This window comes from Heptranchias perlo, chromosome 20 (genome assembly GCF_035084215.1).
Source record: "Heptranchias perlo isolate sHepPer1 chromosome 20, sHepPer1.hap1, whole genome shotgun sequence".
NCBI lineage: Eukaryota > Metazoa > Chordata > Chondrichthyes > Hexanchiformes > Hexanchidae > Heptranchias > Heptranchias perlo.
This window is the reverse complement of record NC_090344.1, coordinates 33,504,864-33,531,998: the sequence shown is the minus strand read 5'-3', so window position 1 is coordinate 33,531,998 and position 27,135 is coordinate 33,504,864. Positions and strand designations below refer to the sequence as shown.

Below are 27,135 nucleotides of genomic sequence, written 5' to 3'. Positions count from 1 at the left end.
ACACACTCCTCAGGGAAGTTTAATTAAGTGGGCGTTTACACCCGAAGTAAAGTGAACGATACAAGAAAGGCATGATAGTCGACCGGGATCACAGGGAGATCAGACAACATGGCAGGAAGGGGAGACAGGATGTAAACTGGGAGAAAGAAAGGACTCGGAGTACAGAATCGAAGGAAGAACACCAAAACTTGCATTTATATAGCGCCTTTAACGTAGTAAAATCTCCCAAGGCGCTCCACAGGAGCGACTGTCAAACAAAATTTGACACCGAGCCACATTCGGAGATATTGGGACGGGTGAAAGAGATAAGTTTTAAGGAGCGTCTTAAAGGAGGAGAGAGAGGCGGAGAGGTTTAGGGAGGGAATTCCAGAGCTTAGGGTCGAACCAGCTGAAGGCACGGCCGCCAATGGTGGAGCGATTAAAATCAGGGGGGGACGCGCAAGAGGCCGGAATTGGAGGAGCGCAGAGATCTCGGAGGGTTGTGGGGCTGGAGGAAGTTCCAGAGATAGGGAGGGGGGCGAGGCCACGGAGGGATTTGAACTCGAGGATGAGGATTTTAGAATCGTGGGGTTCCCGGACCGGGAGCCAATGTAGGTCAGCGAGCACAGGGGGTGATGGTTGAACACCAGAAAGAAGCAGGAGTTATGTCTTTACCTAGAGCAGCGGGTCATGGTGCTTTGCTTATTCCTTTTTGCTATTGCTGAAGTCATTGTATTCGCTTTACTTATTGCATTTTAATAAAATCATCACACAACCAATGTTGCGTCTCCCTCAGAAGCTTACAGGCCCTAGCTGACTCCTCTTAACTGCCCTGCTCCACATTCCTTCCTCATCCTCGCCCACCCTTCGCGGAGACTGAAACGCAGACGGTGCCCCCGATAGGCGCCCACTTTCCCAGTCTCACTTACATCGTACGGAGCAGTGAAATGTGTAACAAGGAATGGTTTTCAGACCTTTATTGGGAGCTGGCAGAGAAATACAAAAATGATCGTGAAATATCTGCTGCCCAGCTCGTCGGGAAAGGCCAAGGAAAAATTCATTCTGGACCACCTTCACCGGATTTTGGCTCTTGCTTTGACTGTCCAGGAACTGAGTCTTCACCGGATTTTGGCTCTTGCTTTGACTGTCCAGGAACTGAGTCTTCACCGGATTTTGGCTCTTGCTTTAACTGTCCAGGCACTGAGTCTTCACCGGATTTTGGCTCTTGCTTTGACTGTCCAGGAACTGAGTCTTCACCGGATTTTGGCTCTTGCTTTGACTGTCCGGGCACTGAGTCTTCACCGGATTTTGGCTCTTGCTTTAACTGTCCGGGCACTGAGCCTTCACCGGATTTTGGCTCTTGCTTTAACTGTCCGGGCACTGAGTCTTCACCGGATTTTGGCTCTTGCTTTAACTGTCCGGGCACTGAGTCTTCACCGGATTTTGGCTCTTGCTTTGACTGTCCAGGAACTGAGTCTTCACCAGATTTTGGCTCTTGCTTTAACTGTCCGGGCACTGAGCCTTCACCGGATTTTGGCTCTTGCTTTGACTGTCCGGGCACTGAGCCTTCACCGGATTTTGGCTCTTGCTTTAACTGTCTGGGCACTGAGTCTTCACCGGATTTTGGCTCTTGCTTTGACTGTCCGGGCACCGAGTCTTCACCGGATTTTGGCTCTTGCTTTAACTGTCCAGGCACTGAGCCTTCACCAGATTTTGGCTCTTGCTTTAACTGTCCAGGCACTGAGCCTTCACCAGATTTTGGCTCTTGCTTTAACTGTCCGGGCACCGAGCCTTCACCGGATTTTGGCTCTTGCTTTAACTGTCCGGGCACCGAGTCTTCACCAGATTTTGGTTCTTGCTTTAGCTGTCTGGGCACTGAGCCTTCACCAGATTTTGGCTCTTGCTTTAACTGTCCGGGCACCGAGCCTTCACCGGATTTTGGCTCTTGCTTTAACTGTCCAGGAACTGAGTCTTCACCAGATTTTGGCTCTTGCTTTGACTGTCCGGGCACTGAGCCTTCACCGGATTTTGGCTCTTGCTTTGACTGTCCAGGCACTGAGCCTTCACCGGATTTTGGCTCTTGCTTTAACTGTCCGGGCACCGAGTCTTCACCGGATTTTGGCTCTTGCTTTAACTGTCCAGGCACTGAGTCTTCACCGGATTTTGGCTCTTGCTTTAACTGTCTGGGCACTGAGTCTTCACTGGATTTTGGCTCTTGCTTTAACTGTCTGGGCACCGAGTCTTCACCGGATTTTGGCTCTTGCTTTAACTGTCCAGGCACAGAGCCTTCACCGGATTTTGGCTCTTGCTTTAACTGTCTGGGCACCGAGTCTTCACCAGATTTTGGCTCTTGCTTTGACTGTCCGGGCACTGAGTCTTCACCAGATTTTGGCTCTTGCTTTAACTGTTCGGGCACTGAGTCTTCACCAGATTTTGGCTCTTGCTTTAACTGTCCGGGCACTGAGCCTTCACCGGATTTTGGCTCTTGCTTTAACTGTCCGGGCACCGAGCCTTCACCGGATTTTGGCTCTTGCTTTAACTGTCTGGGCACCGAGTCTTCACCGGATTTTGGCTCTTGCTTTGACTGTCCGGGCACTGAGTCTTCACCAGATTTTGGCTCTTGCTTTAACTGTCCGGGCACCGAGCCTTCACCGGATTTTGGCTCTTGCTTTAACTGTCCGGGCACCGAGCCTTCACCGGATTTTGGCACTTGCTTTAGCTGTCTGGGCACTGAGTCTTCACCAGATTTTGGTTCTTGCTTTGACTGTCCAGGCACTGAGCCTTCACCAGATTTTGGCTCTTGCTTTAACTGTCCGGGCACCGAGCCTTCACCGGATTTTGGCTCTTGCTTTAGCTGTCTGGGCACTGAGTCTTCACCAGATTTTGGTTCTTGCTTTGACTGTCCAGGCACTGAGCCTTCACCAGATTTTGGCTCTTGCTTTAACTGTCCGGGCACCGAGCCTTCACCGGATTTTGGCACTTGCTTTGACTGTCCGGGCGCTGAGCCTTCACCGGATTTTGGCTCTTGCTTTAACTGTCCGGGCACCGAGCCTTCACCGGATTTTGGCACTTGCTTTGACTGTCCGGGCGCTGAGCCTTCACCGGATTTTGGCTCTTGCTTTAACTGTCCGGGCACCGAGCCTTCACCGGATTTTGGCACTTGCTTTGACTGTCCGGGCGCTGAGCCTTCACCGGATTTTGGCTCTTGCTTTAACTGTCTGGGCACTGAGCCTCCACCGGATTTTGGCTCTTGCTTTAACTGTCCGGGCACCGAGCCTTCACCGGATTTTGGCTCTTGCTTTAACTGTCTAGGCACCGAGCCTTCACCGGATTTTGGCTCTTGCTTTAACTGTCCGGGCACTGAATCTTCACCAGAATTTGGCTCTTCCTTTAACTGTTGGAGTACCGAGCCTTCACCGGATTTCGACTCCTCGGTTGACCGTCCAGACTTTGTGATGTCCATAGGTTTTGATTTATCCTTTGACTGCTTGCGGCTGTCAGCAGATTGAATCTTCTCCTTCCGCCTCCCAAGCACACTGTGTTCAAAGCTTCTCAACCTCTCCCTGGAGTAACCAAGCACGGTGTCTTCAAAAGTCCCACTCTTGGTCAGCCCTTGCTTGTCCTCGCTCAAGTGTTGTTTCCTTTTCCCCATCCTTGGCTCTCGTCTAATGTCGCTGAGGGAGGGAGATGTCCACTCAGCCTGTGAAGGCCTCACAGCAATGGTCGATATCCGAGCCACCGAGTGAAACGGAATGAACTTGGAGGAGTAATTCTTCTGGCAGTAAGTGGGGGCGGCCATGGTTTGTGTGTCGTGAAAGGGCACAGTGCACATGATGAAGTCAGTCATGTCAAGTTCAAAGAGAGAGGGGGGATTTGTGATGACGAATCTGAAAGAGAGGGCAATAAGTTATGGCTTTGGTAGATCGAATCGGGCCAGGACCTACTCCGTTAATGGTAGGGCGTTGGGGAGAGTTATAGAACAAAGAGATCTAGGAGTACAGGTTCATAGCTCCTTGAAAGTGGAGTCACAGGTGGATAGGGTGGTGAAGAAGGCATTCAGCATGCTTGGTTTCATTGGTCAGAACACTGAATACAGGAGTTGGGATGTCTTGTTGAAGTTGTACAAGACATTAGTAAGGCCACACTTGGAATACTGTGTACAGTTCTGGTCACCCTATTATAGAAAGGATATTATTAAACTAGAAAGAGTGCAGAAAAGATTTACTAGGATGCTACCGGGGCTTGATGGTTTGACTTATAGGGAGAGGTTGGATAGACTGAGACTTTTTTCCCTGGAGAGTAGGAGGTTGAGGGGTGATCTTATAGAAGTCTATAAAATAATGAGGGGCATAGATAAGGTAGATAGTCAAAATCTTTTCCCAAAGGTAGGGGAGTCTATAACGAGGGGGCATAGATTTAAGGTGAGAGGGGAGAGATACAAAAGGGTCCAGAGGGGCAATTTTTTCACTCAAAGGGTGGTGAGTGTCTGGAACGAGCTGCCAGAGGCAGTAGTAGAGGCGGGTACAATTTTGTCTTTTAAAAAGCATTTGGACAGTTACATGGGTAAGATGGGTATAGAGGGATATGGGCCAAGTGCAGGCAATTGGGACTAGCTTAGTGGTATAAACTGGGCGACATGGACATGTTGGGCCGAAGGGCCTGTTTCCATGTTGTAAACTTCTATGATTCAATGAGTGACATCGGTGCAATACCGAGAGAGTTACTGTCTTACCGCCCAACTTTTTGACCAAGCCTTCCTAACACTTCATTCTTTGGCTTGACGTCCATTTACTTTTTGCATTTGGACCTTTGCGAAGCACTTTGGGACGTTTCTCGACATCGAAGGCGCTATATAAATGCAAGGTGTCGTCGTCCTTCGGATGAGACGTCAAACCGAGGCCCCGTCTGCCCCCCCCCTCAGGTGGACGTCAAAGATCCCACGGCCACTATTGGAAGAAGAGCAGGGGGAGTTCTCCCTGGTGTCCTGGGCCGATATTTATCCCTCAACCAGCATCACTGAAAAAACCAGATGACCTGGTCAGTCTCACATTGCTGTTTGTGGGATCTTGCTGTGCGCATATTGGCTGCTGCGTTTCCTACATCACAACAGTGACTACACTCGTGGTTGCGCTGGCTGAATCTAGGCCTGTGGTCCAGGACAACTTTCTGCTCTTCTTCCAATCGCGCCAATCGTGCGGCCGAACTGAACCGGATGGACGGGGCCTCGGTTTAACATCTCATGCACAAGATGTTGACTCCGAGCCAAGCTGACAGTACCACATTCAGGTCTGGGCGCCGCACCTCAGGAAGGATATTGGAGGGGGTGCAGCACAGATTCACCAGAGTGATACCGGGGCTGAAAGGGTTAAATTACGAGGACACGTTGCATAGACGAGGCTTGTATTCCCTTGAGTATCGAAGATTAAGGGGTGATTTAATTGAGGTATTTCAGATGATTAAAGGATTCGATAGGGTCGATAGAGAGAAACTATTTCCTCTGGTGGGGGGAATCCAGAACAAGGGGGCATAACCTTAAAATTAGAGCCAGGCCGTTCAGGGGTGATGTCAGGAAGCACTTCTTCACACAAAGGGGGAGTGGAAATCTGGAACTCTATCCCCCAAAAAGCTGTTGAGGCTTTTTTTTTTATTCGTTCATGGGATGTGGGCGTCGCTGGCGAGGCCGGCATTTATTGCCCATCCCTAATTGCCCCTTGAGAAGGTGGTGGTGAGCCGCCTTCTTGAAACGCTGCAGTCCGTGTGGTGAAGGTTCTCCCACAGCGCTGTTAGGAAGGGAGTTCCAGGATTTTGACCCAGCGACGATGAAGGAACGGTGATATATTTCCAAGTCGGGATGGTGTGCGACTTGGAGGGGAACGTGCAGGTGGTGTTGTTCCCATGTGCCTGCTGCCCTTGTCCTTCTAGGTGGTAGAGGTTGCGGGTTTGGGAGGTGCTGTCAAAGAAGCCTTGGCGAGTTGCTGCAGTGCGTCCTGTGGATGGTACACACTGCAGCCACGGTGCGCCGGTGGTGAAGGGAGTGAATGTTCAGGGTGGTGGATGGGGTGCCAATCAAGCGGGCTGCTTTGTCCTGGATGATGTCGAGCTTCTTGAGTGTTGTTGGAGCTGCACTCATCCAGGCAAGTGGAGAGTATTCCATCACACTCCTGACTTGTGCCTTGTAGATGGTGGAAAGGCTTTGGGGAGTCAGGAGGTGAGTCACTCGCCGCAGAATACCCAGCCTCTGACCTGCTCTTGGAGCCACAGTATTTATATGGCTGGTCCAGTTAAGTTTCTGGTCAATGGTGACCCCCAGGATGTTGATGGTGGGGGATTCGGCCATTGAATGTCAAGGGGAGGTGGTTAGACTCTCTCTTGTTGGAGATGGTCATTGCCTGGCACTTGCCTGGCGCGAATGTTACTTGCCACTTATCAGCCCAAGCCTGGATGTTGTTTGGGGGATAATTGAACATTTCACAACTGAGATTGATAGATTTTTGTTAGGTGAGTGTATTTAGGAGGTACAGAACCAAAGTGGGTAGATGGAGTTAAGATACAGATCAGCCATGATGTATTGGAATGGTGGAATAGGCTCGAGGGGCTGAATGGCCCCCTCCTGTTCCTATGTTGCTATGACGGCAAGTGTGGTAGATGTTAGCGATCTCGTTATGACCATTCAATGGTTGCCAAGGGAACGCGCACAGTGTGGACACAGATGCGCGGTGACAGTACACGCTAATGCATAGTATTACCTCTTCTTTGATTGCTTCGCTGGGTCCTGCAATCGAAATATCCCAAAGCAAAGTATCCCGTAGGCGTTCAGTGCTTTGCAAAACATATCCCCATACTTTCCTCCATCCTAGTAAAAGAGAGAGACTTGTTACCAAAGAGAGATGCTAGGACATTGGCCGTGCTGCTTTCTTGGGCAGCACGGATAAAGCAGAACACAAGAAATAGGAGCAGGAGTAGGTGATATGGCCCTTCGAGACTGCTCCACCATTTAATCAGATCATGGCTGATCTTTGACCTCAACTCCACTTTCCCGCCCGATCCCCATATCCCTTGATTCCCCTTGAGTCCAAAAATCTATCGATCTCAGACTTGAATATACTCAACGAGCAATCATGGTCCTCAGGGGTAAAGAATTCGAAAGATTCACAACCCTCTGAGTGAAGAAATTCCTCTTCATCTCAGTCTTAAATGGCCGATCCCTTATCCTGAGTCTATGACCTCTAGTTCTAGACTCTCCAGCCAAGGGAATCAATCTTTCAGCATCTACCCTGTCAAGCCCCCTCAGAATCTTGTATGTTTCAATGAGGTCACCTCTCATTCCTCTAAACTCCACAGAGGTCATTGCTTCATCAATGACCTTCCCTCCATCATCAGGTCAGAAATGGGGATGTTCGCTGATGATTGCACAGTGTTCAGTTCCATTCGCAACCCCTCAGATAATGAAGCAGTCCGAGCCCGCATGCAGCAAGACCTGGACAACATCCAGGCTTGGGCTGATAAGTGGCAAGTAACATTCGCACCAGATAAGTGCCAGGCAATGACCATCTCCAACAAGAGAGAGTCTAACCACCTCCCCTTGACATTCAACGGCATTACCATCACCGAATCCCCCACCATCAACATCCTGGGGGTCACCATTGACCAGAAACTTAACCGGACCAGCCATATAAATACTGTGGCTACGAGAGCAGGTCAGAGGCTGGGTATTCTGTGGCGAGTGACTCACCTCCTGACTCCCCAAAGCCTTTCCACCATCTACAAGGCACAAGTCAGGAGTGTGATGGAATACTCTCCACTTGCCTGGATGAGTGCAGCTCCAACAACACTCAAGAAGCTCGACACCATTCAGGACAAAGCAGCCCGCTTGATTGGCACCCCATCCACCACCCTAAACATTCACTCCCTTCACCACCGGCGCACCGTGGCTGCAGTGTGCACCATCCACAGGATGCACTGCAGCAACTCGCCAAGGCTTCTTCGACAGCACCTCCCAAACCCGCGACCTCTACCACCTAGAAGGACAAGAGCAGCAGGCACATGGGAACACCACCACCTGCACGTTCCCCTCCAAGTCACACACCATCCCGACTTGGAAATATATCGGCCGTTCCTTCATCGTCGCTGGGTCAAAATCCTGGAACTCCCTTCCTAACAGCACTGTGGGAGAACCTTCACCACACGGACTGCAGCGGTTCAAGAAGGCGGCTCACCACCACCTTCTCAAGGGGCAATTAGGGATGGGCAATAAATGCCGGCCTCGCCAGCAACGCCCACATCCCATAATCGAATTTAAAAAAAGGATCGGCCCTTTCTACTCAATCTCTCCTCATAGGGCAACCCTGTCATCCCAGGAATCAATCTAGTGAACCTTCACTGCACCGCCTCTAAGGCAAGTATATCCTTCCTTAGATAAGGAGACCAAAACTGTACGTAGTCCTCCAGGTGTGGTCTCACTAAAGCCCTGTACAATTGTAGTAAGACTTCCTTACTCTTGTACTCCAAACCCCTTGCAATGAAGGCCAACATGCCAAGGGACCGTTTCCAGCCAGGGGAAACAGCCTCTCAGCATCTACCCTGTCAAGCCCCCTCATAATCTTATATGTTTCAATGAGATCACCTCTCATACGTCTAAACTCCAGAGAGAATAGGCCCATTTTACTCAAACTCTCCTCATAGGACAACCCTCTCAACGAAAAGGGAATGTTATTCACACCGGGGCCTGAGTAGGCTATTCCACCTTATCAGGTGGGTGACCCTCTCTTCACAGCATCAAAATGTGTCCACTGGAGAATAGAACCACAAACCCTCCTGAGGTACTGACGTTGGGTCTCACAACTGCCCCCCTCTCTATTGCTGTCCCAGTACAAATCTCCGATCTCAGCACTGACCCAGGATTAAAATACTCAATGGGCAACTCCCAGGGCCCAGCACACCCAGCCATTAGGAGCCAACCACGTTGGTGTGGGACTGGAGTCACATATAGACCACACCGGGTCAGGACGGCAGGTTGCTTTCCTTAAAGGGACATTGGTGACTATTACCAGATTTCTTTCAACTGAATTCAAATTCTCAAATCATGACGGTGGGATTTGAACTCACGTCCTCTGGATTACTCGTCCAGCAACATAAAACGTGTCATGTTCCACCGACTTCCATCGTGGATTATCTTCGACACGTGTCAGTTTGGCTCGGTTCGTAGAATCATAAGAAATCGTCAAACGGTTACAGCACATGATGTGGAGATGCCGGTGATGGACTGGGGTGGACAAATGTAAGGAATCTTACAACACCAGGTTATAGTCCAACAAATTTATTTTAAAATCACAAGCTTTCGGAGATTATCTCCTTCGTCAGATGAATGAATGAAAAGGTTCTCAAATCGCATATCTTATACGATGTTGGGACAGCATCACACCAATCAAAAGGTGTCGTTGTTATTCAAACAGGCCAGTCACGGAGAACAGTATATCGAGTGTACTGGGACGTGCTGTTCTCCGTGACTGGCCTGTTTGAATAACAACGACACCTTTTGATTGGTGTGATGCTGTCCCAACATAGTATAAGATATGCGATTTGAGAACCTTTTCATTCATTCATCTGACGAAGGAGATAATCTCCGAAAGCTTGTGATTTTAAAATAAATTTGTTGGACGATAACCTGGTGTTGTAAGATTCCTTACATTGGTTACAGTACAGAGAGAGGCCATTCAGCCCATCAAGCCCATGCCGGCTCTTTGTAAGAGCAATCCAGTTAGTCCCATTCCCCCATTAGCCCTGCAAATTTTTTCCCTTCAAGTATTTATCGAATTCCTTTTTGAAAGCCATGATTGAATCTGCTTCCACCGCCCTTTCAGGCAGCGCATTCCAGATCATAACTACTCGCTGCGTTCGAAAGTTTTTCCTCATGTCGCCTTTGGTTCTTTTGCCGATCACCTTAAATCTGTGTCCTCTGCTTCTCAACCCTTCCGCCAATGGGAACAGTTTCTCTTTATTTACTTTATCTAAACCCTTCATGATTTTGAACACCTCGATCAAATCTCCTCTCAACCTTCTCTGCTCTAAGGAGAACAACCCCAGCTTCTCCAGTCTATCCACGTAATTGAAGTCCCTCATCCCTGGAACCATTCTAGTAAATCCTTTCTGCACCCTCTCTAAGGCCTTCACATCCTTCCTAAAGTGCAGAGCCCAGAACTGGACACGATACTCCAGTTGTGGCCGAACCAGTGTTTTATAAAGGTTCAACATAACTTCCTTGCTTTTGTACTCTCTGCCTCTATTTATAAAGCCCAGGATCTCGTATGCTTTTTTAACCGCTTTCTCAACCTGTCCTGCCACCTTCAACGATTTGTGCACATATACCCTCAGATCTCTCTGTTCCTGCACCCCCTTTAAAATTGTATCCTTTAGTTTATATTGCCTCTCCTCGTTCTTCCTACCAAAATGTATCACTTCGCACTTCTCTGCGTTAAATTTCATCTGCCACGTGTCCGCCCATTCCACCAGCCTGTCTATATCCTCTTGAAGTCTATCACTGTCCTCCTCACTGTTCACTACACTTCCAAGTTTTGTGTCACCTGCAAATTCTGAAATTGTAACACTCTTGCATCTGAGTCAGAAGATGTTGGATTTAAATCCCAGTGCAGGGACTTGATTGGACATCTTAATCGATGCTGAGGGCCAGCCGCATCATCAGAGGTAACATCTAAGCCACATCTACCACTTCAGATCGATTCCAAAGATCCCATGGCACTATTTCAGAAGGAGTAGGGAATTCTCCTGGTCCTGGCTAAAATTCCTTCCTCAGCCTTGCAGCAGGTGATCAAGAAGGCCAACGGAATGTTGGCTTTTATTGCTAGGGGGATAGAATATAAAAACAGGGAGGTATTGCTGCAGTTATATAAGGTATTGGTGAGACCGCACCTGGAATACTGCATACAGTTTTGGTCTCCATACTTAAGAAAAGACATACTTGCTCTCGAGGCAGTACAAAGAAGGTTCACTCGGTTAATCCCGGGGATGAGGGGGTGGACATATGAGGAGAGGTTGAGTAGATTGGGACTCTACTCATTGGAGTTCAGAAGAATGAGAGGCGATCTTATTGAAACATATAAGATTGTGAAGGGGCTTGATCGGGTGGATGCAGTAAGGATGTTCCCAAGGATGGGTGAAACTACAACGAGGGGGCATAATCTTAGAATAAGGGGCTGCTCTTTCAAAACTGAGATGAGGAGAAACTTCTTCACTCAGAGGGTAGTAGGTCTGTGGAATTTGCTGCCCCAGGAAGCTGTGGAAGCTACATCATTAAATAAATTGAAAACAGAAATAGACAGTTTCCAAGAAGTAAAGGGAATTAGGGGTTACGGGGAGCGGGCAGGAAATTGGACATGAATTTCGATTTGAGGTTAGGATCAGATCAGCCATGATCTTATTGAATGGCGGAGCAGGCTCGAGGGGCCGATTGGCCTACTCCTGCTCCTATTTCTTATGTTCTTAAGACAAAAACAATAACAACATCACCGTCAATGTAAGAGAAACATCCCAAGCAGCTTCACAGAGGCGCGATCAGCCAAATGACTTCGGTCTTCCCAATATTTAGTTGGAGGAAATTTCTGCTCGTCCAGCACTGGATGTCGGGCGAGCAGTGTGACAGGGGGAGGGGTCGAGGGAGGTGGTGGTGAGATAGAGCTGGTTGTTGTCAGGGTACATGTGGAACTTGACATCGTGTTCTCGGATGATGTTGCCGAGGGGCAGCCTGTAGATGGGATGTCGGAGGGGGCCAAGGATAGATCCTTGGGGGATTCCAGGGGTAACGGTGCGGGAGAGGGAGGAGAAGACATTGCAGGCGATTCTCTGGCTACGACTGGATGGATATGAATGGAACCAGGTGAGCGCGGTCACTCCCAGCTGGACGGCGGAGGAGAGGTGTTGGAGGAGGAGGATGTGGTCAACCCAGTCAAAGGCTGCAGAGGTCAAGAAGGATGAGGAGAGATAGTTTACCACGATCATAGTCACATAGGATGTCACTTGTGACTTTGATAAGGGCCGTCTCAGCAATGTGGCAGGGGCGGAAACTTGATTGGAGGGATTCAAACATGGAGTTGAGGGAAAGATGGGCACGGATTTGAGATGCGTCAGGACATTCAAGGACTTTGGAGAGAAAAGGGAGTTGGAGATGGGGCGATAGTTTGCAAGGACAAGAGGGGTCAAGGGTGGGTTTTTTTGAGGAGGGGGTGATGACAGCAGCTTTGGAAGAGAGGGGGACAGTACCTGAGGAGAGGGAACCGTTAACAATATCAGCTAACATGGGGGCCAGGAAGGGAAGTTGGGTCGGAATAGGGTTGAGGGAGCAGGAGGTGGGTCTCATGGTCAAGATTAGCTCGGGGGGACATGAGGGGGGGATAGGAGAGAAACTAGAGAAAGATGTGAGTTAGCTGAATGGATAGTCTCGATTTTAATGAAACAAATTAACTAGTCATTCAACTCGTTGAAAGTACAGTATGTTATGCAGGAGAATGCAGAAGCTATTTTGCACACAGAAAGCTCCCAAAATCCCGATCCAGTTCATCTGTTAATCGAGGAAGAAATGCTCTTCAAGCAATGCAATCATCCGTGCTTTAGTTATCCCCAGACTGGACGATTCCAATGTTACCCTGGCCGGCCTCCCATCGACCGCTCTCCATAAACTTAAGTTCATCGAAAACTCTGCTGCCTGTATCCCAACTCACTCCAAGTCCCGTTCATCCCTGTGCTCGCTGACCTACATTGCCTCAAGTTTAACATTTTTATCCTCCCGTTCAAATCCCTCCGTGGCCTCGCCCCTCCCTATCTCTCTGTGACATCCTCCAGCCCGACAACCCTCCGAGATCTCCGCGCTCCTCCAATTCTGGCCTCTTGTCCAAGCTTCCACTCCCTTAACTCCACCGTTGCCTTCAGCTGCCTAGGCCCTAAGCTCTGGAATTCCCTCCCCAAACCTCTCCGCCTCCCTCCCCCCTGCCCTCCTTTAAGACGCTCCTTAAAACCTACCTCTTTGACCAAGCTTTTGGTCACCTGTCCTAATCTCTCCGTATGTGGCTCGGTGTCAAATTTTGTCTGATAACGTTCCTGTGAAGTGTCGTAGGATGTTTTATGACATTAAAGGCGCTATATAAATGCAAGGTGTGACGGCTGTTAGCTCTGTCTGAACAAGAAGACAAGGAGGCCAATGGCCTCATTGTTTTTGCCAGACTCCTGCTTTGACCCCCCTCTACTGGAGCATGGAGGAGATCCAATTGCCACCTCGCCTTGGAAGGGGAGTGAAACTTCTGCCATCCCCTTATAAGGCAAACGTCGTGTGGGTGGGGATGGGAGAGGGGGGGGGAGGGGAGCGACAGCGGTGGGGGGGCGATTCCCGAAAGTTCCTGCTCCTCGGAGGTCGTTACCCCGAGCAACGTGACCTTCAGGTGGGCCGGTCCCCTCACGAAGCGAAGCAGCCAAGGAACCTCGAAGAAGACAAATTCTTTCCCCCCGCCCCCCCACCGCTGACGTTTTCTGATCTGCCCCCCATTCTCGCTGGGGCGGGGGGAGGCGAGTGGAACGTGGCTAAGGCGGGGGGAGGGGCCTGGGCAAAGCCACCCAGTCGTCCCAATGGCGGGCACTGGAGATGCCGCCGTAATGGCGCCTTGGCCTGCCTGTGCCAACTCCCCGCCCCTGCTGACTTGGTACCCGCCCACTGACCCTGTGAACTCAGGCGGGATCTCAGTCAGAGGAATTACGGCCCACAGGACTCAGATTAAAGTTGCACCGCCTGAAAGGGTGGTGCAAACAGGTCCAATGGCAACTTTCAAACGGGGATTGGATCAATACTTGACAGGGAGAAATTTGAAGGGCGACGGGGAAAGAGCGGGAGTTGGGGGGGCCGGGGGGAGAGTGTGGGACGAACCGGATAGAGCTGGCACAGGCACGATGGACCAAACGGCCTCCTCCTGCACTGTATGATTTGACATCTGATCAACAATGGTAGCACTCCCTCAGCGCTGCCCTTGATGGGATCAGGCCAGGTCCCCGGGAGGCGGGGGGAGGGTGAGTTCGAACCTTCCCACCCAGGGCGCCAAGCCGACACGGCTCCTTCGAGAAATTGCGACCCTCCCCTTTCAAAACGGGGCCCAAACCGAGACCCGCCCGGGCAGCGAGGCCGGCGCCCACCCCCAGCCGCCACCCCGAGACCCTCGCCGGGCAGCGAGGCCGGCGCCCGGGTGGGACCTACCGCAAACTCGACAAAGCGCTGGTCGCACAGGGTGATCCGCGCCAGCTTGCATCGGTTCCTCTGCTCCACGTTGTCCTGGGCGTGGATGCTGCCCCGCAGGGCGTCCTCGTCGGCCAGCTGCTCGTCCAGCTGCGGGGTTGCGCCCCCCGTCACCAGGGTGCGGATCAGCGTCAGGATGTTGTCGTTAAAGTACGTCTGGGGAGAGAGCGAGAGACGGGATAACAGGTGAAATCCAATTACACAGGAACAGGAGGAGGCCATTCAGCCCCTCGTGCCTGCTCCGTCATTTGAGAAGATCATGGCTGAACTGTGATCTAACTCCATATACCTGCCTTTGGCCCATATCCCTTAATACCTTTGGTTGCCAAAAAGCTCTCTATCTCAGATTTAAATTTAGCAATTGAGCTAGTATCAATTGCCGTTTGCGGAAGAGAGTTCCAAACTTCTACAACCCTTTGTGTGTAGAAATGTTTTCTAATCTCACTCCTGAAAGGTCTGGCTCTAATTTTTAGACTGTGCCCCCTACTCCTAGAATCCCCAACCAGCGGAAATAGTTTCTCTCTATCCACCCTATCCGTTCCCCTTAATATCTTATAAACTTCGATCAGATCACCCCTTAACCTTCGAAACTCCAGAGAATACAACCCCAATTTGTGTGATCTCTCCTCGTAACTTAACCCTTGAAGTCCGGGTATCATTCTAGTAAACCTACGCTGCACTCCCTCCAAAGCCAATATGTCCTTCCGAAGGTGCGGTGCCCAGAACTGCTCACAGTACTCCAGGTGCGGTCTAACCAGGGTTTTGTATAGCTGCAGCATAACTTCTGCCCCCTTGTACTCCAGTCCTCTCGATATAAAGGCCAGCATTCCATTAGCCTTCTTGATTATTTTCTGCACCTGTTCATGACACGTCAATGATCGATGTACCTGAACCCCTAAGTCCCTTTGGACATCCACTGTTTTTAACTTTTTACCATTTAGAAAGTACCCTGTTCTATCCTTTTTTGATCCAAAGTGGATGACCTCACATTTGTCTACATTGAATTCCATTGAATTACGGCAAGCTTATGTATCGACGACAATAACCACCACTGCCTGCCTTTGTATAGCGCCTTTAATGGAGTAAAACGTCCCAAGGCGCTTCACGGGAGCGTTATCAGACAAAATTTGACACCGAGCCACATAAGGAGATATTAGAACAGGTGACCAAAAGCTTGGTCAAAGAGGTAGGTTTTAAGGAGCGTCTTAAAGAAGGAGAGAGAGGCGGAGAGGTTTAGGGAGGGAATTCCAGAGCTTCAGGCCTAGGCAGCTGAAGGCACGGCCGCCAATGGCGGAGCGATTAAAATCGGGGATGCGCAAGAGGCCAGAATTGGAGGAGCGCAGAGATCTCGGATGGTCGTCGGGCTGGAGGAGCTAACAGAGATAGGGTGGGGCTATTCCAATGCTCTCTTGGCCGGCCTTCCCACCCTCCATAGACTTGAGCTCATCCAAAACTCTGCTGCCCCGTCTCCTAACTCGCACCAAGTCCCGTTCACCCATCACCCCCTGTGCTCGCTGACCTACATTGGCTCCCGGTCCGGGAACGCCTCGATTTTAAAATTCTCATCCTCGTGTTCAAATCCCTCCGTGGCCTCGCCCCCTCCCTATCTCTGTGACCCTCCTCCAGCTCTACAACCCTCCGAGATCTCTGCGCTCCTCCAATTCTGGCCTCTTGCGCATCCCCGATTTTAATCGCTCCGCCATTGGCGGCCGTGCCTTCAGCTGGTTAGGCCCTAAGCTCTGGAATTCCCTCCCTGAACCTCTCCGCCTCTCTCTCCTCCTTTAAGACGCTCCTTAAAACCTGCCTCTTTGACCAAGCTTTTGGTCACCTGTCCTAATATCTCCTTATGTGGCTCGGTGTCAAATTTTGTTTGATAATCACTCCTGTGAAGCACCTTGGGACGTTTCACTACATTAAGGGCGCTATATAAATGCAAGTAGCTGTTGTTGTTGTCCTGTGGTTTAACTCACCGTGCACATCAAGGAATTCAAAATATTTGACGCAAACACACATCCACTGGCGTACGGCTGCGTGAGATACAGGTCTGTGTCCGGGTCATCTCGGTCCTCCTGGTCCAAAAAATGGACATTCGAATCATGAACTGCAATTGAAAGGGGAGACGAGAGAAAGCCAAATGGTAATGGTCACAGACATGTTTTTTGAAGGTAGCCGGGGGGTTTCTTTCCCTGCCCCGGAGGAGAAAGGGGCGGGGGAGGGGCTCGTTCTGTCGGGTCTCCGCCCCCGTTGCACTGCCCCGGGAGTTCCAGGGGGCTTCCCTCTGGGAATTGCCCTGTATTGGGCCTATTTTAAGGATCTCATGCCTCACTTTCCTGAGGCCCTGCTTGCTGGGCCCCCCCCCCTGCGGATAGCTGGCGCTACGGCCTACCTGCTCCCCAGGCCTCTGTCGACCAAAGGGTCAGCGGGTATCTCCGGGGGTAGGTCCGCCGTTGTTCAGGCAAGCGAAAAAATTCATTTTTGAGCACCTTCCGGGGCAGATTGGAGGCCTGATCTCGGAGGCCGGACAGGCGCTGGGTTTAAATTTGCCCCCCTCCACCGTGTACTTTTAGGCCTGGGGCCTAGCTGGGGAGGTAAGCCTGCTCCTCGAGTTTAGGCCGAACCTCGCAGGACGCCCAGTGGAGCAAAGCCAGTGTGCACTGTCCTCGGTGCAGCTGTGAAGCACCATGGGACGTTCTGGGGTCGGGAGAGGCACTATATAAATGCAAGTTCTTTCTCTCTTTTACTGCGCCTGCTCAGTGGCCAGAGAGGAAAATTCATCCTGTACTTTCATACGTGTGAACATCTCGGGATACAGGGGAGGAAGTCATTTGCACACCTGGAGAAACAGGTGCCAGTCAGCGCAGATTTCTAAAAAGTTTCGGCGACCCTCCTGAATCCTTTCGAGAAATAGGAAAGGCGAGCTCAAGGAGGTGTCTTGCAAGGTAGGAAACGCAGCAGTCAATTTGCGCACAGCAAGATCCCACAATCAGCAACGTGCTAAATGACCAGATAATCTGTTTTTTTTTTAGTGACATTGGTTGAGGGATAAATATTGGCCCAGGATACCGGGGAGAACTCCCCTGCTCTTCTTCCAGTAGTGCTTGGGATCACTTACATCCACCCGAGAGGGCAGACGGGGCCTTGTTGCAATGTCTCACCTGAAAGATGGCACCTCTGACAGCGCAGCACTCTGTCGGTACTGCATTCAGAGTGGCGGCCTGGGGTTATGAGTCTCTGGAGCGGGGCTCGAACCCACGACCTTCTGACTCGGAGGCCAAGAGTGTGTACCATGCCATCGTTGTTTCACTGGTGGCTCGGGGAACGTCTTTGAACCTTGCTCCCTGGAAGACACAGACTGTGGGAGAGCGAGTGCAGTGTGGGGAATTCAGAGGACACTAAGGAGGTCGAAACAGGGAAGAGGCTCCAAATAAATATATTCTCTTACCGAGTGCAGTGATGATGGGAATTCTGTAGTAGTGCTTGTTTACCAAGGAAGAAAAGTCACTGTCTAGGAAAATAAACGGCCAGTGTAAGTCAATCGTTTTCTGACAGGCTGTAATCCCAACAGGGCCTCAGCGCCCATTGAGATGACAGGGTGACCAGGTACCATTGCCTGACCCAAACAATATCAGTGACACTTGCTGAGGGCAATTGGAAACATCAGTAACACTCACCAAGTGCAAACAGCTTCTCCTTCGAGATAATGGCCGTGGGATCTTTTACGTCCACCTGAGAGGGCGGACGGGGACCTTGGGTTCACCATCTCCTCCGAAAGGCGCCACCTTCCAACAGTGTAACACTCCTGCGATGCGAGTGTCAGCCTGGATTGTGTGCTTCAAAGTCTCTGGAGTCGGACTTGAACCCGTGACTTTCTGACCGTCAAAGGCCGAGCTTGCTGCCCACTGCGCCACAGCTGGACGCATCTCCAGCTGTGGTTCCAGTGATTGCCCTTCGTTGGCCGAAATGACTCCATTCGGCAGGGGGGGGGGGGAAACGGAGGCCACAGCTGCAGCCCAGAGTCTAGTGTGCGAGCAAGCACGGACCCTAAATTGCTGCCGAATTAATCGAGTTATCATTGCCTTATTCTGGAGCTGGCAAGCTTCCAGGCAAGTGTCAGTTGTAGTGCATGTTAATTCATGTCTTGGTGCCTCTTATCCCACTCTACCCCTCTGGTTTGTACAAGCGAAGCTGAGATAAGACAAGTCGGTGATTAAGACCGTAGAGTCTTAAGGGAACCAAAGGAAAAGCGAGCCAGCCCACCTCACAATTAGAGTCTTCACCTCCTGGTCATGTGGCCTAAAGAATAGATTTGACCTGACATTTTCATGGGTTGTGTACGGAACTGATAGTGGGCTTCGCTTGCTCCTTGTCAAAATCCTTCCCTTCACCACCCCCCCCTCCGCTCCCGCCCGGCCCCTGTTCACCAAGCTCCCGTGCGATCCAAGGGGAAGGGGGAGGCAGTCGATAGAGAGCCCCTCCCCGCTCACCTCCCTCCCCGACCAACAGCACGAAAACGGGCAACCTCCACCCACCTCACCTCCTCGCGGCCAGGCGTCGGGGCGCGTTAATCTTTGGACACGTGTGGCATTGAGATGCCAATGTGAGAGCAAAGTTGGCATAAATTGGGGCAAATGAGAATGGGACCTAAATTATAATGGATTACACAGTTTTGGGCCTCGCACTATAGGAGGGTGTTGAGGTACTAGAGAGGACAGCACAGATTCACAGGGGGGGCAGAAATAAAAATGCAAAGACTTGGAAAATAGGGGCTGTTTTCAACAGGACCGAGGAGATTAAAGGGCGATACGATCGATGTGTTTAAAATTCTGAAGGGGTGGGGGACGCAGGGTAGGATAGAAACGGTGTGGGGGTTTATCCCCAACACAAGCAGTATCTTAATCCCATGTAGCCGCCCCGTCCCCATATCCCCCTTTCCCTCAACCACCTATCTAAACTGTTCTCAAATGTTGACCTGGTCTCTGATTCAATCACTAACTCCGATAAGAGCAGGGAGGTTATGCTAGAACTGTATAAAACACTAGTTAGGCCACAGCTCGAGTACTGCGCACAGTTCTGGTCACCACATCACAGGAAAGATGTGATTGCACTAGAGAGGGTGCAGAGGAGATTTACGAGGATGTTGCCAGGGCTGGAGAATTTTAGCTATGAGGAAAGATTGGATAGGCTGGGGTTGTTTTCATTGGAACAGAGGAGGCTGAGGGGAGATTTAATTGAGGTGTATAAAATTCTGAGGGGCCTAGATAGAGTGGATAGGAAGGACCTATTTCCCTTAGCAGAGAGGTCAATAACCAGGGGGCATAGGTTTGAGGTGATTGGTAGAAGGATTAGAGGGGAGCTGAGGAGAATTTTTTTCACCCAGAGGGTGGTGGGGGTCTGGAACTCACTGCCTGAAAGGGCGGGAGAGGCAGAAACCCTCAACTCATTTAAAAAGTACTTGGATGTGCACTCGAAGTGCCGAAACCTACAGGGCTACGGACCAAGATCTGGAGAAAGTGGGATTAGGCTGGATCGCTCTTTCTCGGCCAGCACGGACACGATGGGCCCAATGGCCTCCTTCTGTGCCGTAACAGTCTACGATTCGATGATTCTGGTCATGATTTCCACAACTCCCCGTGTAAGAAAGTTTCTCCTGCTCCCAGTTCTAACTCTCTCCCATTTAATCTTCTACCTACGTCCCCCTCATTCTAGACCCCTCAACCACTGGAAACAGTCCGTTTCTATCCTACCCTGCGTCCCCCACCCCTTCAGAATTTTAAACACATCGATCGTATCGCCCTTTAATCTCCTCGGTCCTGTTGAAAACAGCCCCTATTTTCCAAGTCTTTGCATTTTTATTTCTGCCCCCCCTGTGAATCTGTGCTGTCCTCTCTAGTACCTCAACACCCTCCTATAGTGCGAGGCCCAAAACTGCGCCCAGGACGCCGACTGTGGTCTCACTGAGGTTTCATATAGATTAACAATCGCATCTCCACTGTTATATTCTATGCCCCTTGCCATAAAGCCCAGGAACTCCCTTCCTAACAGCGCTGTGGGAGAACCTTCACCACACGGACTGCAGCGGTTCAAGAAGGCGGCTCACCACCACCTTCTCAAGGGGCGATTAGGGATGGGCAATAAATGCCGGCCTCGCCAGCGACGCCCACATCCCATGAACGAATTTAAAAAAAATCGGGAGAGATGTAAAACGGGAGGCTGATCTGAGAACGTGCATTTTATGCTATCGTCCAATCTCAAATCGCCCCCAGAGAGAGAGAGAGGGAGAAGCAGAGGGGAAAAGTTTGAGGGTCCAGATGGAGAGAAACTGTTCCCATTGGCGGAAGGGTCGAGAACCAGAGGGCACAGATCTACGGTGATTGGCAAAAGAACCAAAGGCGACCTGAGGAAAAACTTTCTTCACACAGCGAGTGGTTAGGATCGGGAATTCCCTGCCCGAGGGGGTGGTGGAGGCAGATTCAATCATGGCCTTCAAAAGGGAACTGGATAAGTACTTGAAAGGAACATATTTGCAGGGCTGCTGGGATAGGGCGGGGGGAGTGGGACTAGCTGGATTGCTCTTGCATAGAGCCGGCGCGGACTCGATGGGCCCAATGGCCTCATTCCGTGCTGCAACCATTCCATGATCCTATGATTCTTCGACAAGAGAAAGGGTGTGAAAGGCCCTACAGAGTGAGGCAAAGAAAGCAGAAATGAACAACGTACAGAAAAGCAGAAAGGGCAGAAAGAGAGAGGGAGAAGTGCTGACAGAGAAGCCAGAAGGATACGGGTATGATAATGTAGCGATTCACACAATCTTACAGCACAGGAGGAGGCCATTCGGCCCATCATGCCTGTGCCTCGCTCCTTTCCCATAGCCCTGCAAATTTTTTCTTTTCAAGTAATTATCCCTTTTGAAAGTTCCAATTGAATCTGCTTCCACCGCCCTTTCAGGCAACGAATTTCAGATCATAACCACTCACTGCGTTAAAAAAAAATTCTCCTCATCTCCCCCTTAGGCTCTTTTGCCAATTATCTTAAATCTGTGTCCTCTGGTTACCGACCCTCCTGCCAGTGGGAACGGTTTCTCCCCATCTGCTCTATCAACATTTCGAACACCTCTATTACATCTCCCCTTAACCTTGTCTGCTCTAAGGAGAACAATCCCAGCTTCTCCGGTCTCTCCAGGTGACAGAAGTCCCTAAGGTTTGGGGGCAGAAGTGGTGCGTTCTGGGCCTGTGTGGGGGTTGGTGTTGTGGGAATGGGGGCCAGGTTTGGGGCAGAATGTGTATCCATTGAGACACTCCGATGGGGAGGAGGGGGGTTTTACAATATAGATTCTAGTCCTGTTGTCACCCAGTTACAATTCCCATCGGCAAATCTGGTCAGTTGTGAATTGAAACACCAGGGGATAAAAAATGACCATAAAAAGCCAACTGGCTGACCTTCAGGGAAGGGAAAGCTTCTGTATGTGATTCCTGGGATGGGCAGGACTGACGTATGAGGAGAGATTGGGTCGACTAGGTCTATATTCACTAGAGTTTCGAAGAACGAGAGGTGATCTCATCGAAACATATAAAATTCTAACAGGACTAGACAGAGTAGATGCAGGGAGGATGTTCCCGATGGATTGGGAGTCCAGAACCAGGGGTCACAGTCTCAGGATACGGGGTATGCCATTTCGAACCGAGATGAGGAGAAATTTCTTCACTCAGAGGGTGGTGAACCTGTGGAATTCTCTACCATAGAAGGCGGTGGAGGCCAAGTCATTAGATATATTCAAGAAGGAGATAGATATATTTCTTAATGCTAAAGGGATCAAGGGATATGGGGAAAAAGCGGGAACAGGGGACTGAGTTAGACGATCAGCCGTGATCATTTTGAATGGCGGAGCAGGCCCGACGGGCCGAATGGCCTACTCTTGCTCCTGTTTTCGATGTTTCTATGTCTATGTGACTCCAGTCCCCCTCTATGCGGTCGACTCTTAACGCCCTCTGAAGTGGCCGAGCGAGCCAGTCCTTTATCAGGGCTTCTAGGGAAGGGTGACAAATGAGGCTTTGCCATTGTCGCCCAGATCCCAAAGGGAATTTCTGAGAGTCGGGCTATGGCGCCATTTACTGATGACGCCTTCGACTAGTTCTCAGCCTCACAGCGGACTCTGTACCTGTAAAAGTCATCGAGAAGAGCTCACTGGCATCCTTGGTTTCTTCGAAGAGCATTGCCTTGAGGTTCAGGGTGGCCAAGATACATTCCTTGTCCTGCAGGGTCTTCTCCTCCAAGCTGGTCCGATTCGATGAGATGATAACGGTCATGTCGCAGTGGCCGATGTTGACCGCTTTTAAGTCAGCGCGGCATAACGGCGAGCCCTGTGCCAATCACCGAGAGGTCATTACACATCGTCCCTTATCGCTGCAGAACTCTCAGCTAATTCTCCAAAACCCTGACAATGCCTGCTCTGTCAGGGAGAAGGTAGGTTAGCGACCAATGGCGCAGGACAAGAAAGAAAGAAGGAAAGAAAGAGAAAAAGAAAGAGAGAAAGAAAGAAAAGGAGAGAAAGAAAGAAAAAGAGAGAAAGAAAAAGAGAGAAAGAAAGAGAGAAAAAAGAGAGAAAGAGAGAGAAAGAAAGAGGAGAGAAAGAAAAAAGAAAGAAAAAGAGAGAAAGAAAGAGAGAAAAAAGAGAAAGAGAAAGAAAGAAAGAAAAGGAGAGAAAGAAAAAAAGAGAGAAAGAAAAATAGAGAAAGAAAGAGAGAAAAGGAGAGAAAGAAAAAAAGAGAGAAAGAAAGAGAGTAAAAAGAAAAAGAGAGAAAGGAAGAGGAGAGAAAGAAAGAAAAAAAAGAGGGAAAGAAAGAGAGAAAGAGAGAGAAAGGAAGAGGAGAGAAAGAAAAAAGAGAGAAAGAAAGAGAGAAATAGAGAGAAAGAAAGAAGAGAGAAAGAAAAAAGAAAGAAAAAGAGAGAAAGAAAGAGAGAAAAAAGAGAGAAAGAGAAAGAAAGAAAGAAAAGGAGAGAAAGAAAAAAAGAGAGAAAGAAAAATAGAGAAAGAAAGAGAGAAAAGGAGAGAAAGAAAAAAAGAGAGAAAGAAAGAGAGTAAAAAGAAAGAGAGAGAAAGGAAGAGGAGAGAAAGAAAGAAAAAAAAGAAAGAAAGAAAGAGAGAAAGAGAGAGAAAGGAAGAGGAGAGAAAGAAAAAAGAGAGAAAGAAAGAGAGAAATAGAGAGAAAGAAAGAGGAGAGAAAGAAAAAAGAGAGAAAGAGAAAAGAGAGAAAGAGAACGAAAGAAAAGGAGAGAAAGAAAAAAAGAGAGAAAGAAAAAAAAGAAAGAAAGAAAACGAGAGAAGGAAAGAGAGAAAGAGAGAGAAAGAAAGAGGAGAGAAAGAAAAAAGAAAGAAAAAGAGACAAAGAAGTAGAGAAAAAAGAGAGAAAGAGAAAGAAAGAAAAGGAGAGAAAGAAAAAAGAGAAAGAGAGTAAAAAGAAAGAGAGAGAAAGGAAGAGGAGAGAAAGAAAGAAAAGGAGAGAAAGAAAAAAAAGAGAGAAAGAAAGAGAGAAGGAAAGAAAAGGAGAGAAAGAAAGAAAAAGAAAGTAAGAAAGAAAGAAAGAATGAAAGAAAGAAAGAGGGAGAGAACGAGAAAGAAAGATATGGAAACGCAGCAGCCAATTTGCGCACAGCAAGCTCCCACAAACAACAATGTGATAATGACCAGATCGTCTGTTTTTAGTGACGTTGGTTGAGGGATAAATATTGGCCCAGGACACCTCTCTTGCTCTTCTTCGAAATAGTGCCATGGGATCTTTTACATCCACCTGAGAGGGCAGACGGGGCCTCGGTTTAACGTCTCATCCGAAAGACGGCACCTCCGACAGTGCAGCACTCCCTCAGTACTGGCGCTGGGAGTGTCGGCCTGGATTATGGGCCCAAGTCTCTGGAGCGGGGATTTGAACCCACGACCTGCTGACTCAGAAGCAGAGAGTGCCACCGCTAAGGCACAGCTGACATTTAAGAAGCATTTCCTATTGGAGAACTGGCCCTGTATGTGAAGAATAGCCAATTAAGAAGAGTTTAAGTTGAATCTTGTATAGCCTGAATTTGCATCTAGACTTAGTCCATCTTTCCCTCATCAACGTCCTCCCCTACCCCATTCTCCAGAAGACAGAGTCTCCCTGTTGGAGTTACAGTGAACCCAGCATAAAGGTGCCTGCAGAACCTTGCATTAGAGCCGTTTGTTTTCTGGAGAGCCTAGTCGCTCTTGTAATGTAGGCAAACACAGCAGCCAACTGTGCACAGCGAGGACCCAAAAACGAAACGAAAGGCTCAAATAGTTTCGATAGTGTTGGTTACGGGAGGAATCTTGCCCAGGACACCAGGAGAACTCTCCTGCTCTTCTCCTCTCTGGTTCCATGAAGTGTTTTACTTCTACCTCGACAGGCAAGAAGACGCATCAGTTTAATGTTGACGCACAGACCTCCAAGAGGGAGCGGGCCTGGTTGTCCTGCCTGGGTCAGAGGTCGCACCCCTTATAGAAGGTAAGAGGCTTCAAAGACGACCCTTGCTCCATGTGATCTCCTGGACTGGTTTTGATCGCCTGAGGGGCTTGGAGAGGAATTTCCCAGAGTATTTGTTTCCCCTATCGGCCCCGGGCTTTTTCCCTCTGGAAGATTTCCTCAGGAGATGACATGGCTGTGTGTGGGAGGGAGTAGGGAGAGTTCAGTCAAGATGCTCCAGCCGCCATGAACGTGGAGCAGGCTTGGCGGACCAGTTGGTCCCTTCCGTGTGTTGGGAGGGAGGACACACGGAGATCTATAAGTCGGCACCTCCGACAGGGCAGCGCTCCCTCATTACTGGAGCGGCAGCCCGGGCTCGAGTCCCTGGAGCGGGGCAAGACTGCTGCTGTTTCAACAAAGCCAACCCTCCCTGGACTCGCAAGGAAGACGCCACGTTAACGGGTGCGCCACAGATTAACCGCGCGACGTGCGTACCGGCAGAATGAAGACCTTGGGGAAGTTGCTGATGGTGCCCCACTCCTTGGAGATGTAGTCCAGGGATCCCACGAACACAATGGACTTGAGCTCGTCGTAGGTGAAGCTGCTCGCCCGCAGAGGCATCACAAAGTTCCGCAGGCCGATCCCAGGGCACTCGGTCTCGCTGAAGATGCCGACGATCACGTGTTTGCGCAGCTGCAGCCTGGACGCCATCGCACGGTTCTGGAGGACGGGAAACATCGACAGCGCGCTGCTTGGACGCGGGGGTTACTACGATCAGGATCAAACCGAGCGCGGGAACGTAGGGACAGGAGGAGGCCGTTCAGCCCCTCGAGTCTGTTACATAGGAACAGGAGGAGGCCGTTCAGCCCCTCGAGTCTGTTACATAGGAACAGGAGGAGGCCGTTCAGCCCCTCGAGTCTGTTACATAGGAACAGGAGGAGGCCGTTCAGCCCCTCGAGCCTGTTACATAGGAACAGGAGGAGGCCGTTCAGCCCCTCGAGTCTGTTACATAGGAACAGGAGGAGGCCGTTCAGCCCCTCGAGCCTGTTACATAGGAACAGGAGGAGGCCGTTCAGCCCCTCGAGTCTGTTACATAGGAACAGGAGGAGGCCGTTCAGCCCCTCGAGCCTGTTACATTGGAACAGAAGGAGGCCATTCAGCCCCTCAAGACTGTTCCGCCATTCTATTAGGTCCTGGCTGATCTGACCCTGAACTCCATTTACCTGCCATAGTTCCATATTCCTCGATACCCTGACCTAATATAAATCCATCGATCTCAGTTTTGGAAGTTCCAACTGATCCCCAGCATCCACAGCCTTTTGGGGGAGAGAGTTCCAGATTTCCACTCTCCTTTGTGTGAAGAAGTGCTTCCTGACATCACCCCTGAACGGCCTCGCTCTAATTTTAAGGTTATGCCCCCCTTGTTCTGGACTCCCCCACCAGAGGAAATAGTTTCTCTCTATCGACCCTATCAAATCCTTTAATTATTTTAAACACTTTCTAAATGGTAAAAAGTTAAAAACAGTGGATGTCCAAAGAGACTTAGGGGTTCAGGTACATCGATCATTGAAGTGTCATGAACAGGTGCAGAAAATAATCAATAAGGCGAATGGAATGCTGGCCTTTATATCTAGAGGACTGGAGTACAAGGGGGCAGAAGTTATGCTGCAGCGATACAAAACCCTGGTTAGACCGCACCTGGAGTACTGTGAGCAGTTCTGGGCACTGCACCTTCGGAAGGACATATTGGCCTTGGAGGGAGTGCAGCGTAGGTTTACTAGAATGATACCCGGACTTCAAGGGTTAAGTTACGAGGAGAGATTACACAAATTGGGGTTGTATTCTCTGGAGTTTCGAAGGTTAAGGGGTGATCTGATCGAAGGTTATAAGATATTAAGGGGAACGGATAGGGTGGATAGAGAGAAACTATTTCCGCTGGTTGGGGATTCTAGGAGTAGGGGGCACAGTCTAAAAATTAGAGCCAGACCTTTCAGGAGTGAGATTAGAAAACATTTCTACACACAAAGGGTGGTAGAAGTTTGGAACTCTCTTCCGCAAACGGCAATTGATACTAGCTCAATTGCTAAATTTAAATCTGAGATGGATAGCTTTTTGGCAACCAAAGGTATTAAGGGATATGGGCCAAAGGCAGGTATATGGAGTTAGATCACAGATCAGCCATGATCTTATCAAATGGCGGAGCAGGCACGAGGGGCTGAATGGCCTCCCCCTGTTCCTATGTTCCTATGTTTTCTACCTCAATTAGATCACCCCTTAATCTTCTATATTCAATGGAATACAAGTCTAGTTAATGTGACCTGCCCTCGTAATTTAACCCTTTTAGCCCCGGTATCACTCTGGTGAATCTGCACTGCATCCCCTCCAAGGCCAATATATCCTTCCTGA

At 49.8% G+C, this 27,135-nt stretch overlaps 2 protein-coding genes across 2 annotated transcripts in view; both read right to left on the bottom strand.

Annotated features, from left to right (window-relative positions):
• Window positions 1–941: 941 nt before the first annotated feature.
• On the bottom strand, window positions 942–3,826 carry LOC137336023 (uncharacterized). The gene has a single exon (XM_068001526.1). It carries the CDS (start codon window positions 3,824–3,826, stop codon window positions 1,037–1,039), a length of 2,790 nt encoding a protein of 929 aa, XP_067857627.1. The 3' UTR covers window positions 942–1,036.
• Window positions 3,827–6,721: 2,895 nt separating this feature from the next.
• Window positions 6,722–27,135, bottom strand: part of LOC137336022 (calcium-activated potassium channel subunit alpha-1a-like) — a 140,340-nt gene continuing 119,926 nt past the window's right edge. The window contains exons 22-27 of the mRNA XM_068001525.1: window positions 25,225–25,449; window positions 22,422–22,623; window positions 17,709–17,771; window positions 16,237–16,367; window positions 14,228–14,422; window positions 6,722–6,832 (exon numbers count right to left, since the gene is read on the bottom strand). Coding sequence (XP_067857626.1) covers window positions 6,722–6,832; window positions 14,228–14,422; window positions 16,237–16,367; window positions 17,709–17,771; window positions 22,422–22,623; window positions 25,225–25,449 — 927 coding nt within the window. The remainder of the gene's footprint in view (window positions 6,833–14,227; window positions 14,423–16,236; window positions 16,368–17,708; window positions 17,772–22,421; window positions 22,624–25,224; window positions 25,450–27,135) is intronic.